The sequence below is a fragment of the Hibiscus syriacus genome, unplaced genomic scaffold (genome assembly GCF_006381635.1).
Source record: "Hibiscus syriacus cultivar Baekdansim isolate YM2019G1 unplaced genomic scaffold, ASM638163v2 tig00110761_pilon, whole genome shotgun sequence".
Taxonomy (NCBI): Eukaryota; Viridiplantae; Streptophyta; class Magnoliopsida; order Malvales; family Malvaceae; genus Hibiscus; species Hibiscus syriacus.
In genome coordinates, this window is record NW_024062849.1 from 632,353 (window position 1) to 644,563 (window position 12,211).

The following is a 12,211-nucleotide window of genomic DNA, read 5'->3' on the forward strand; positions in this document are numbered from 1 at the left end:
CGTAATCCCACAATCAAATCTTCAATGGAGGCAAAAGTGCTAGATTAATAAATATTTTATTAGTATTGAAAAAAATATTTTATCAATTAAAATAAAATGAACATCGTATGAAAAGATTGATTAGAGTACCAGACGTTTTCGAAAAGTCGATGGAAACTTCATTAATATTTTTATTACAATCGGCCAAGATCACAATTATTTTATTTTTCAATCGTCAGGTGTTCTAATAGACAATATTCATTATATTTTAATCAATAAATTAATTTTTTCAATATCAATATAAACCATTCTTTTCAAAATATTATAAACTAACAAAATTATTTTTTAATTAATTAACCATCAACGTACACCTACGATATAAACACAACCACTCTATTTATACTTATCTAGCATTAACGATATTCATTATACCTGTCTAAAATTAAGAGTTACATTTATAAGCAAAATCTAACTTTTGATGCTGTCCCCTGCTTTACTCATTCTTGTAATTAAAGCGACACACACACACCAACCACAATCAACACTTATTTGCATCATTAATTGTTATTCATTTCCTTCCACTCCCGCTCTTTATTTCCTCCCCATCGCCACCTTTATACCTCACCTCTCACTGTTTCGGTCTTCTTCCTTCTCATTTTCCCTGAGGTTGAAAGAATTCCCTCATCAGATTTTGCTTCGGGGGTTTTGAATCTTTCTTTTCTGACCCCAACCCTGTTTTTGTTTTATATATGTCCAAAATCAGCTTCTTCATTACATATCTTGTTTGTCTCTCCCCTGTTAACTGCTCAAACACAGATATTTATAGTATCTATACCATGGGGGCTTAGCTTTTCCTTTTTATTGTTTGATTGAGCTGAAGTGGGGGAGAAAATGGTGTTAAAGGTTACAGCTTTTATTGTTCTGGTTTCAGTTGTGGTAAACTCTCAACAGCCAGCTTTCAACGACGACGTTCTGGGTTTAATCTTCTTCAAAGCAGGGCTCAGTGACCCAAATGCAAAGCTCCAATCTTGGAGTTCCGACGACAATGATCCCTGCAACTGGTTGGGCGTTAAATGTGACCCGACGACTTACCGGGTCACGGAGCTCCACCTCGATGGCTTAGCTCTTTCGGGTCACGTCGGTCGTGGCTTATTGCGGTTACAGTTCCTTCAAATTTTGTCACTTTCCAAAAACAACCTCACGGGCACAGTAAACTCCGAGCTTTCTCACATTGGAAGCTTGCGGGTGATTGATTTAAGAGAGAACTGCTTATCGGGATCGATCCCCGATGAGTTCTTTGCACAATGTGGGTCTCTAAGGTCGGTTTCTTTTGCGAGAAACAATCTCACAGGGCAGCTTCCTGGTTCTTTGAGCTCATGTTCGAAACTTGTGGAGGCTAACTTCTCGTCTAATCGAATTTCGGGGCGGTTGCCATCTGGGATTTGGTATTTGAGGAGCCTTCAATCGTTTGATATATCTGGTAATTTGTTGGAAGGGGAAATGCCTGATGGGATGAGCAATTTGTATGATTTGAGACTGATAGATTTAAGAAACAACAGATTCTCAGGGAGGATTCCAGGTGATATTGGAAACTGTTCACATTTGAAATCGGTTGATTTTAGTGATAATTATTTTCATGGTGATCTTCCTGATTCAATGAGGAGGCTTGGTTCATGTAGTTCAATCGGTTTACGAGGAAACTCTTTGAGGGGACAAGTCCCTGATTGGATTGGAGAATTGAGAAGCCTCGAGAGTCTGGATCTTTCTGCAAATAATCTCTCTGGTGGAATTCCATTTTCTCTGGGAAATCTGCAGTTACTCAGGGAATTAAATCTGTCAATGAACATGTTTACTGGTGCATTGCCTCAGTCAATGGCCAATTGCTATAGCCTTTTAGCAATAGATGTCAGCCATAATCTGTTAACAGGTAATGTTCCATCATGGATTTCTGGGAATAAACTTATGGGGAGCCTTCAGGTCTTGGATCTTTCTTCTAATGCTTTATATGGCGAAATCCCATCGGACATCGGTGTTCTTAGCAGCTTGGTCTTGTTTAACATGTCCAGGAACCGTCTTTTTGGTTCCATTCCGGCCAGCATTGGTGGATTAAAGACCTCCAAAGTTATTGATTTGAGTTCCAATTTGTTGAATGGAAGCATTCCTTCTGAAATTGGGGGTGCAGTGTCACTCAAGAAACTCAAGTTGCAAAGGAACTTTCTTTCAGGGAAAATTCCAGTTCAGATTGTGAATTGTTCATCATTAATAGTTTTGTAAGTTTTTCCTTGCTCTTCTATTTGTACCTTTCTAGGGACTTGTAGAGAAAAACTCGTTCTACATTCGAATTCTTCTAATGATTTTGTTCTGGTTTTGATTGCAATGGTACAGAAATCTGTCCCGGAACAACCTATCTGGCTCTATCCCTCCTGCCATTTCGATTTTGAGCAACCTCGAGTATGTGGACTTGTCGTTGAATGATCTCACCGGAAGCTTACCGAAAGAGCTAGCAAATCTTTCTCAACTCGTGTTCTTTAATATCTCTCACAACCACCTTTGTGGTGAACTTCCACTTGGGGGCTTCTTCAACACCATTCCTACTTCATCCGTCTCTGGAAATCCGTCGTTGTGTGGTTCAGTTGTCAACCGGTCCTGCCCTGCAGTCCATAATAAGCCCATTGTCCTCAACCCTAACTCCCGAGGCTCCACCGGTGGCCCCTCTCCGAATCACCAACGAAAGAAAATTGTGTTCAGCATATCTGCCCTCATTGCCATTGGCGCTGCGGCATTCATTGTCATTTGTGTAGTAGCTATCACCGTACTCAATATCCATGTCCGGTCTTCTATGTCACGTGCTCCTGTAGCTCTCACCTTATCTGGAGGGGAAGATTTTAGTTTTTCTCCCAACAATGATCCGAACTATGGCAAACTTGTAATGTTTTCAGGGGATGCTGACTTCGTTGGTGGTACCCAAGCTTTGCTTAACAAGGATTGTGAGCTTGGTCGTGGAGGGTTCGGGACAGTTTATCGAACAATCCTTCGTGACGGTCTTTCAGTTGCCATCAAGAAGCTGACCATTTCAAGTTTGGTCAAGTCTCGAGACGAATTCGAAAGGGAAGTTAAAAAACTTGGAAAGATTAGGCACCATAATCTTGTAGCTCTTGAAGGATATTACTGGACTCCTTCGTTGCAGCTCCTCATTTATGAATTCGTTTCCAGTGGGAGCTTATATAAGCACCTGCACGAGCCCGACAGAAGTTGCCTATCTTGGAAACAGCGATTCGTTGTAATTCTCGGGATGGCCAAGGGTCTGGCCTATTTGCATCGTATGAACATCATTCACTACAACCTTAAATCGACCAATGTTCTTATAGATTGCTCTGGTGAGCCCAAGGTCGGAGATTTCGGCCTAGCAAGGTTATTGCCAACGCTAGACCACTGCGTTTTAAGTAGCAAAATCCAAAGTGCATTAGGTTACATGGCTCCTGAATTTGCCTGCAAGACGGTGAAAATAACCACAAAATCCGATGTGTATGGCTATGGTGTATTGGTCTTAGAGGTGATAACGGGGAAGAAGCCGGTGGAATACATGGAGGACGATGTGGTGGTGCTGTGTGACATGATCAGGGGAGCGCTCGAAGACCGAAGGGTGGAAGAATGCATAGACGGAAGGCTTCGTAGTAACTTCCCTGCAGAAGAGGCAATTCCAGTTATAAAGCTTGGCCTAATATGTGCATCTCAAGTGCCATCGAATAGACCAGACATGGAAGAAGTAGTAAACATCTTAGAGCTTATCCAATGCCCTTCCGAAGGCCACGAAGAGCTCGAGTAAGTGATTTGAGTCGAGAACAGAACGGTACAATGCGGTGTTTTCCGGTGAAGACGGTTCCAGTTCTACAGGAAAGAAAGAGAGTTAAACTAATGCCTTTTTCAACCTCAATTCTTCGTTCTTTCCATGTCGTATTTCCTTTGTGTCATTTTTTGTTTTTGCGTTTTCCTTGTTTGCACAGTTTTCGCTTACGGGAATATCAAACATAATTTTCTTCAAATCTTTATATTTTGAACTTTTTTTTCAGTTACTTATTCTTTATATTAAAAATGATTTTTTTAATTTTAAAAAAAGTAAAAAAAGGAATACAAGCAGACAAGTTGGGAAATCAGAACATAAAAAGTGAGATGATCATGGGAGCACATGATGTTGTTGAAGAAAAAACACTCTTTTACTTTATATAAGCTTTTATTTTAATGGATGAATCAAATAACTTTAGTAGTTAAAAAATTATTATTGTTTTTTGAGATACTAAATTCGAACATCACAAATATTTATGTATAAGCATTCAACGTCAAATAATTAAGAGTCACTTAATATATATTATTTTATATTTATCTCGTACTACTCGTACAGTAGCAAATAGTCATGAGTTTAGCAAACATGGGTCAACAGCAGCTTTTGGCAATCAAAGCCAACAGTCATGCGCTATAACACTACTCATGCTCTAAAGCTATTTATTTATTTTATTTTATTTTTGGTAACAAACATGGCATAATATATGTTGCCACGGGAGCCCAAGGGTCTGGTTGTATTTATTTAGTGTTGTACTAATAGCGGGAATCATGTCATTATATATTTACTATTTTTTCCTTAAATAATTTTTTTATCATAGTTATTGGCTTCAAAAAAGTTTTTCTCCTTTAGTGTCCCTTTTGTTTTTTGGATCGTGAAAGGGGAACTCTGTTTATAAAATAAAAAATAACAAGAGGCAGACAAAAGCCCATAGCAAACTAGATCAACATAGGCCCAGAAAAGAGAACAACAGTAGAGGTCCATTTGAGTCTTTGCCGATAAGGGGGTGACCCTTTCCTACACTTGTTAGCCCTTGGGAAGGGCTCATTGAGTACGTTTCTTGGGTGTTAGAGATAGTAAACTACAAACAACACTTATTTATACATTTATTGAAAGTTGGAGATGAAAGAGGGGTTATGATGTCTGATAGATCTTGTAATCAAGTTTACGTAATGTGGTTGTATTATCTTGTAGATTTCAAAGAAACAAATATGTTTAGTTGGAGATCATAATTTTAAGAGTTCGTTTTAAGGAAATGTGTAAGACAACCGAGTATAGAAAAAATATTATTGGTGGATGCCTACTACTTTTGCAGTCTTGAGAGTCGTATCTCATGTCTTTTCTATACCCATGTGCTAACGAGTCATTTGTCTCTCTTTTTATAATTAGATAGTTTCATTTCTTATTTGACTAGTAAATAAGTCATTATTACACTAAAAATTTAACATGTTAATGTACATATTTTTTCCCTGTTAAACATATGGTCATCAAACTTATATATTCGTGATATCTCGGACAAACTTTGAGATATCAAGTTACTAATCTAGAAAAAAAAACAGCAAGAATAAAGATATATGTTTATTAGTGGAATTATCATTAATATTGTGATAATTAGAAGCCCATTTATAAGTTTACGTTTGGTAATATAAACAGTTTTTATTTTGTAGTTCCAATGGATGCCTTACTTAAATACTTGATTCAGGGCTTGTATTTGATCCGAGGTGAGATTTTCATTGGACGTATGACATGTGACTGTGCCTTTTTCTATTACACAATGATTGAGTGTCATCCGAGTGACTATGTGCTTCATTGGTTTGGTTTCATACAATCTATTCTCAGACCAGATGCTAACTTAAACCATGTGCATACAGTATACAGATAAAAAAGAGAAATGTTGATTGAGGAAGGAAGCACAATGAGCGGATATCAATTTAAGATACACGACATGGTTCTATTTTTTATCATTAATTTTCAAGTCCTAACATAAAAGTTTTGAGTGATTAGATGAGATGATTCATGCAACACAAGAAGTCGATGAGGAACGAGTTAGATCTATGCATCGATGTAGGAAAAAACGTTTATTGATACAACATAATCGTTTCTCAACTAATTGAGAAAGAATGAACTCTTCTGGAACGTCCTCAATAACACTGTTCGAAACACCACAACATACACTATTAATGTCATCGATGCATTATTTACCATATTTTGTTCAACTAGTGCAGAGTTCAAAACAAGATTATTATACAAATAGAAAACGAGACCAATTTAAAACTTTTTTCTTTTCATTTTACCATGTTTTATCATGACACAAAACATATAAATCATATCATGTTTGTACACAATATCTTACTCTCTTTTTTCATAACGTACATGCCATTAACACTAGGAGAAATATAAGAAATCTTAGCAGAGTCCTTTCAATTGTGTTAGCTTCTCAAACAAAACCCTTTGATTAATGCTTTCAACCTATGCATGAAAATAATCATACGTTAAATTATCTTAAATTAATAATGTAATAATTAAACATAGAACATTAACATAAGACATGAAATAGCATAAAACTTTATTTATTTATTATTCATAACGTCATTAATCATTGTCATTCTTAACATCATTTGCATATCATGAACATGTACACTATACATTTTATACATTATCATGTAACATCATAACATATATCATAATCATTTATTCTCTCATGATATCATTTTATCTTTTATAACCACATGTCATGAATTCATATTAATTATGTATTATTTATAATCTCAAATAATAAAAATACTTTCATGAACTAATCACATTTTTCATATAATCCATATCCATAATCCATTTTTTGTGTTAATTTCCACATATAATCACAATCATACACAAAGCACACCTTCTCGTATCATATCCATACTTTGGCTTGTATTTTACTATTTATGTCATGTATGTTTTCATGATATCATAGCATACATGCTTTCATATCTTTGTAACATGCATTTATATTTAACATTTATTCAATATTCTTAACTTAATAATACTTGCATGAACATAAATCATTCATAAAACGCAACTTATGGTATTAATTTATGGTGACACATCAACATAACTATTAATTTCTTAATGACGAATGACCAAAAGAAAAATAAAACATAAGTTTAGTGATGATTTTAAAAGAAAAATTGATGATCAAAACAAAATCGTATGAATAATTAGATGACTAAATACGTAATTTACCCTAAATTAAAGATTCGCGGTTTAAGTTTTAAAGTATCAATGTAGATAAAAAAAAATTATCACTACCAATTTAAACTTTAAAACTAAATTTAATTTTTCATCATTAATTTTGGTTATTTGTTGGAATCTACGGCCCAATTCATACATACTACACAACTATATGATTCTTTCAGCTTTTCATTTTGTTCCCCAAAAAAATACATGAAACAACAATTATGCTTAATTGTGTTGTCTTCAAATATAATATTCTCACTATTTAGAGATCAACTTCAATCCTTACGAACCTCAAATACCAAATAAATGAATACTCACCTCCTCTACAAACAAAACCTACAACTTTATTAGCAAACTCAAACAGCTTCATCACCAATCATAAATGGCAGATAAAACATATACGCTCCTTTGAGGACTTGCTATAACCATGATGACCGTTAACCATAACATCACAACTGTGTGGGCCAATTTACAGTTTCTATATCAGTCAACTGTTCTTTGTATTATCTATTCCTTTTCCTTCTCTCCTACGACTTCAACTGATGCACTTTCTTACCTTTTCTTTTCCCCTTGTCAAAAAAGTCTAATCATCCCAGTCATTTTCCCAGCCATCCCTGTTTGATGATCTCGTAGTTAGCCCATTTGCTGAGATATTCGGTACATTGCGTCGGCCCATTGGTGATTTCACTGCCTTGTCCTCATCCCAATCACTATCCCAACCCTGGTCCCAACCTTCAGCTGTTTCTACTTCAGTCGCTGCCATGGATTCTGGTAATCCCATTTCTAGCTCTTGGTAAGGTATACTGTCATGCTGACTCTTCTTCTTAAACATACAACAAGCCAAAGACCCTCCGAAAACTAAAACTGTTGCAATCAAGAAGTATGCTCCATTTACCGGAGTCAGCAACTTGTCATAAGAAGGAAGGTTTAAGAAAGGGTTCCCCTTGGATGCAAGAGGGTTCATGAGTAGAACACAGTTTCCATTTTCAGCACTTACCAATAGCTCACCGGTTTCGCTAATAGTCAAAGATATATTGACCTGAAAACAATTATGAAAATGCATATAAACTCTAGATACAAAAAAGCGCATGATAAGATATACAGTTACTAAGCATGGACAGTTATTGGAACATTGTTCAGGGTCAGAGTATCTATTTTCATCCCTTGTGAACTGAAGTTACTCAAAACAATATAGTAAACCACCAACCCAATATTGATTTGTTAGCAACATTGATTTTAGGAGCTTAACATGGATTTGAAGTGCATTTACATTCCTGTTTGACCTCTTGATTTGTTAGCAAAATTGATTTTAGGAGCTTAGCATGAAATTAGATCCAAAATTGTACTTATATTTGCCAGATATGCTATGTTGTTTGCTGATTTCCCTCTTATGCGCCATTCAAAAAAGAAAGTTCATCTATTAGTATTTGGCGGCTACTAGTAAAGGGAGTATTACGTGCTGTTAATCCACAACAGCTGAGAAAGTTTTGTTGGTGAAGTTGGGGGTGTTGTTCTTTTCCTATACTAGTTACCAATTGGTCTTGGTATGAAATCAATTAATCCTTCAAAGTACGCTAAAGGCCCAAAGATGTCAACAATATACGGAAGAAAAAAAGTTCATGTTTTCCCCTTTTTGTTTATTACTTAACAATGATTTACTAAATGTCCTCAAACCTAGGCAGATTAAAGATAACAATTTTGTCACCACAATTTAAATTTCAACTTATGCCTCATTATGCCCTAATGCAAGTATTCTTCCTAAAAGTAATCAAATGATACACTTCATGCCTAATTTAACAGCTCGGTACAATCAATGAATTGAAAGATAATCGATAACTTCATCTTTTGTTTAGATAGCCACTGGCTTAAGACCAATTTCAAATTTTATGTGAATCATATTCCTACATAACATAGATCTAATTATGTCCCTATCGTATGAGAAAAAAATGACAAAGTATAATATAAAGAAAATACCATACTTTTTGAGTTTCATGTTTTGGTACTTTAAGTCCCTTCACAAAAGATTCCCCAGAAGGGCCAACAACATTGACTTTCAAATTTTTTCCTCCACTATTATGGACCAGAACAACCCGATGTTTGGACCCTGGAAAGGAAAATGGAAATCAAACATATTGCTTGTCATCAGGAAATATACCACTATGCTACTTTATGAATTCTACAATGCCAACAAGCAACAATACATGAAAACAAGTTCACTATGTTCCTCATTTTGTACAATTAGGCAAGAAAACTGAAAAGGAATCGAGCTGATTAAATGCACAGTTTAAATTAATATCTATACTGAGATCCATTTCTTAACACAGAAGCCTCATACAAAGAAACCAAATAATTTATATTTCTATCCCTAAATAACTGTTCACTTAAAACCACTCGATGATTTGGAAATTGTGTTCTCAAAATTTTCTGTCACCTAGCATACACGCACCCTCATACAAATAGATGAATAGATGAAGATTATAATTTAATTATAACTGAGCTAAAAAAAGCTTACGCTAATTGCACTACTATATTATATGGACTCGTGCATTGTTTCTTTCTGAATATGTTTTCAACAAAAGGATACTGCTGGAAATTAACCCTAGAATTGCATTATCAATATTGGTAACCAAATACATCAATGTGCCATTCCTAACCATTTACCTTCTATACATATTCATAAGAATTTAATCACCAGCAACACCTACCTAACAATCAGATTCCCGTTCTTTATTTCCATTTCAAGCAACAGTTATAAGGAAGCTGTCATCCATAAAGTTGTTCACTGTGCTAAACTTCTTTTAATTAATCCAGCAGATTTAACATTTATAAATAGACACCCTAGCCATGTACCCAAGTCCATGAATTTTTAGATAGTCATGGAACAGTTCATAACCCTATTTTCAAACATGTTCTAAAAATGCAACAATCCTAGGCACATTTATGCTCAAATTTAAAGAATAAAAACAAATACAGGTGTTAAGCTTCATTGCACATAGATACTCTACTAGGCAGCTAATGCATACTCAACTCCACTTAAGTAATGAATATATGCATGGTATTTCTCTAATAAAAGCAACAGCACAAAATCATTAGCTCATTTAAAATTACATGTAAGCATTAAATCAATTTCTATTTCTTAGAAATCCACTCTAGCATCCTAATATACAATTCATAAAGGCTTAAAAAGCAATGTAAATTACCAGCTTCAAACCCTTTAATGCATGCAGTCAACGAGTTGCTGTCTTTGCAGCTGTTAGCTACCCCATCACATGTCTCGGCAATCCCTGACTGAGTCTCATTTCCATCCTCAGTCGGCTTCTTCTTATTCTTATCCTCCTCTAACACATCTGCTTGTTCAGTCCCCGTGCTATTTGGTTTCTTTCCAGTATCTGTATTCTCTTTCTTCTCCTCTTTAGCCTTCAATGCTTTATCATTGGTGGAATTTGAAGTTGAATTGTTTCTACTACTTGCATTATTTTTCTTCTCCTCCTCTAACACATCTGCTTGTTCAGTCCCCGTGCTATTTGGTTTCTTTCCAGTATCTGTATTCTCTTTCTTCTCCTCTTTAGCCTTCAATGCTTTATCATTGGTGGAATTTGAAGTTGAATTGTTTCTACTACTTGCATTATTTTTCTTCTCCTCGTTATCCTCCTTTGGTTTAACATTTGTCGAATTTAAAGTTGAATTCGAATTGGTTCCACTATCTGTTCCCTTTTGGGGAGAAGGTGGAATCACTTTCCCGGGTTGATCTGATAGTTTAAGATCCTTCTTGTCCACAGGAGGTTGAATTACGGAATCCGTTTTATTCAACGGATTCGGATCCAAATTCGATTGACCATCCGGTTCTGGATCCAATTTCTTGGTTGGCGATTGAGAACTCTAAAGTCCCAACAATAAGTAATTTTTATTAAACACTAAATTCCAGAAGAATGAAACAAAAACGACAATGGTAACTAAAATAAATTATTGAGATAGATAGGGAGAAGGAAGGAGAAATTACTGGCGGCATTGCGGCGGTCGTGTCGTTCTTCGTTGAAGATTCATCGGCTAAGAATCGAAACTTCCAAAACGGATAAGCATCGGAAACATCGGCGACGACTAAGAACACCAAAATCGCTGTCGTAATTGCATTTCTATCCATCACCCTCTTAATAGTCTTTTGGGTTTGTTTGTTTCGAAGAATGAGATCTGGAAATTGACAAAACTGATTTAGGCGGACATGATATTCATAGAATCAGTTACTCCGTTGAATAAAAAAGTCTCCGAGCAAAATTAGCCAACCCTTAATTAACTAGCGACGAATCAGAATTTTAAAAAAGGGGAACAAAATTTAGCTTCAGAAAGACGGCAAAGATTAAGTTTGACGAAGTGAGGTTAAACTTTTAGGAACAAATAGTGACATTGGTGACGACAACGACGAGGATTGAGCTGGGAATGGAACGATGGTTGTGGAAGGTTTCTCACTGTTTATGCTTAAAAAATTTCGATCTGGTTTGAACTTAATGTTTTTGTAAAAATAAAACTTGATTTTATAAGATTCGATTCAACGCTCGCGTCTAGTATTGTAAATAAACCGAAGGTTCAACTAATCTTTTCATTTATTTATTAAATGAATAATTTTATTAATTTAATTAAATAAACATATACGAACAAAGAATTGGTTCGTTTATTTATTATATATTTCTCACCTATCAGCTCATTATCTCTTTCATTTCATATTAGATTGAAAAACAAACCAAAAACATTTAAATTTATGTATATTTATATTTATATTTATTTACGTTCGTTTGTGTTCATTTATCATTTTAATAAACGAACATAAAAAAGCACAAACATATTATACTCTTTAACGAACTAACACGAACAAAAAAATTATATGTTTAGTTATTTGTGTTTGTTTTGTTAAAGTTAAACGAACAAACGTTGAATATATCTTTACTCGTGTTTACTTGCTTCCATCCCTTATGTGAAAATGATTTTTTGTTTCTTTAATTTTTAAAATTTATAAAAGAACATTGAAATTTTAATTTTATTATAAAATGGATAATGTGTTATTAAATATTATTAAAAATTATATTATACACTAAATTGATCAACTATATCTAAGTTAATACTTTAATTATAAATTAAAATTTTATATTATACTTTCATAATATTTAAAAAATAATAATTTTAAAA

The 12,211-nt window shown here is 34.7% G+C and overlaps 2 protein-coding genes across 4 annotated transcripts; one reads left to right on the top strand and one right to left on the bottom strand.

The window, feature by feature from the left end:
- Positions 1-870: 870 nt before the first annotated feature.
- LOC120139506 (leucine-rich repeat receptor-like protein kinase PXC2) lies at positions 871-3,906 on the top strand. Its single transcript, XM_039154698.1, has 2 exons — positions 871-2,249; positions 2,365-3,906. Exons 1-2 carry the CDS (start codon positions 871-873, stop codon positions 3,803-3,805), a joined length of 2,820 nt encoding a protein of 939 aa, XP_039010629.1. The 3' UTR covers positions 3,806-3,906.
- A 3,694-nt stretch (positions 3,907-7,600) lies between these two features.
- LOC120139484 lies at positions 7,601-11,485 on the bottom strand. 3 transcript variants are annotated; one of them, XM_039154683.1, is made up of 5 exons: positions 11,034-11,485; positions 10,604-10,912; positions 10,234-10,450; positions 9,013-9,137; positions 7,601-8,072 (listed from the first exon to the last, which is right to left on the bottom strand). In XM_039154683.1, exons 1-5 carry the CDS (start codon positions 11,172-11,174, stop codon positions 7,617-7,619), a joined length of 1,248 nt encoding a protein of 415 aa, XP_039010614.1. In that variant the 5' UTR covers positions 11,175-11,485; the 3' UTR covers positions 7,601-7,616. The 3 variants fall into 3 exon arrangements, with proteins under 3 accessions (XP_039010614.1, XP_039010613.1, XP_039010612.1); XM_039154682.1 differs by having other exon boundaries at positions 10,234-10,522; positions 10,676-10,912; positions 11,034-11,479; XM_039154681.1 differs by having other exon boundaries at positions 10,234-10,912; positions 11,034-11,469.
- Positions 11,486-12,211: the final 726 nt, after the last annotated feature.

Excerpts from the sequence above, each read along its gene's own strand:
- LOC120139506 (XM_039154698.1), top strand. The coding sequence starts at position 871 with ATGGTGTTAAAGGTTACAGCTTTTATTGTTCTGGTTTCAGTTGTGGTA. Across the intron at positions 2,250-2,364 it reads TGTTCATCATTAATAGTTTT|AAATCTGTCCCGGAACAACC; the intron begins GTAAGTTTTTCC and ends GCAATGGTACAG.
- LOC120139484 (XM_039154681.1), bottom strand. The coding sequence starts at position 11,174 with ATGGATAGAAATGCAATTACGACAGCGATTTTGGTGTTCTTAGTCGTC. Across the intron at positions 10,913-11,033 it reads CGACCGCCGCAATGCCGCCA|AGTTCTCAATCGCCAACCAA; the intron begins GTAATTTCTCCT and ends TTGGGACTTTAG. Across the intron at positions 9,138-10,233 it reads CATTAAAGGGTTTGAAGCTG|GGTCCAAACATCGGGTTGTT; the intron begins GTAATTTACATT and ends TTTCCTTTCCAG.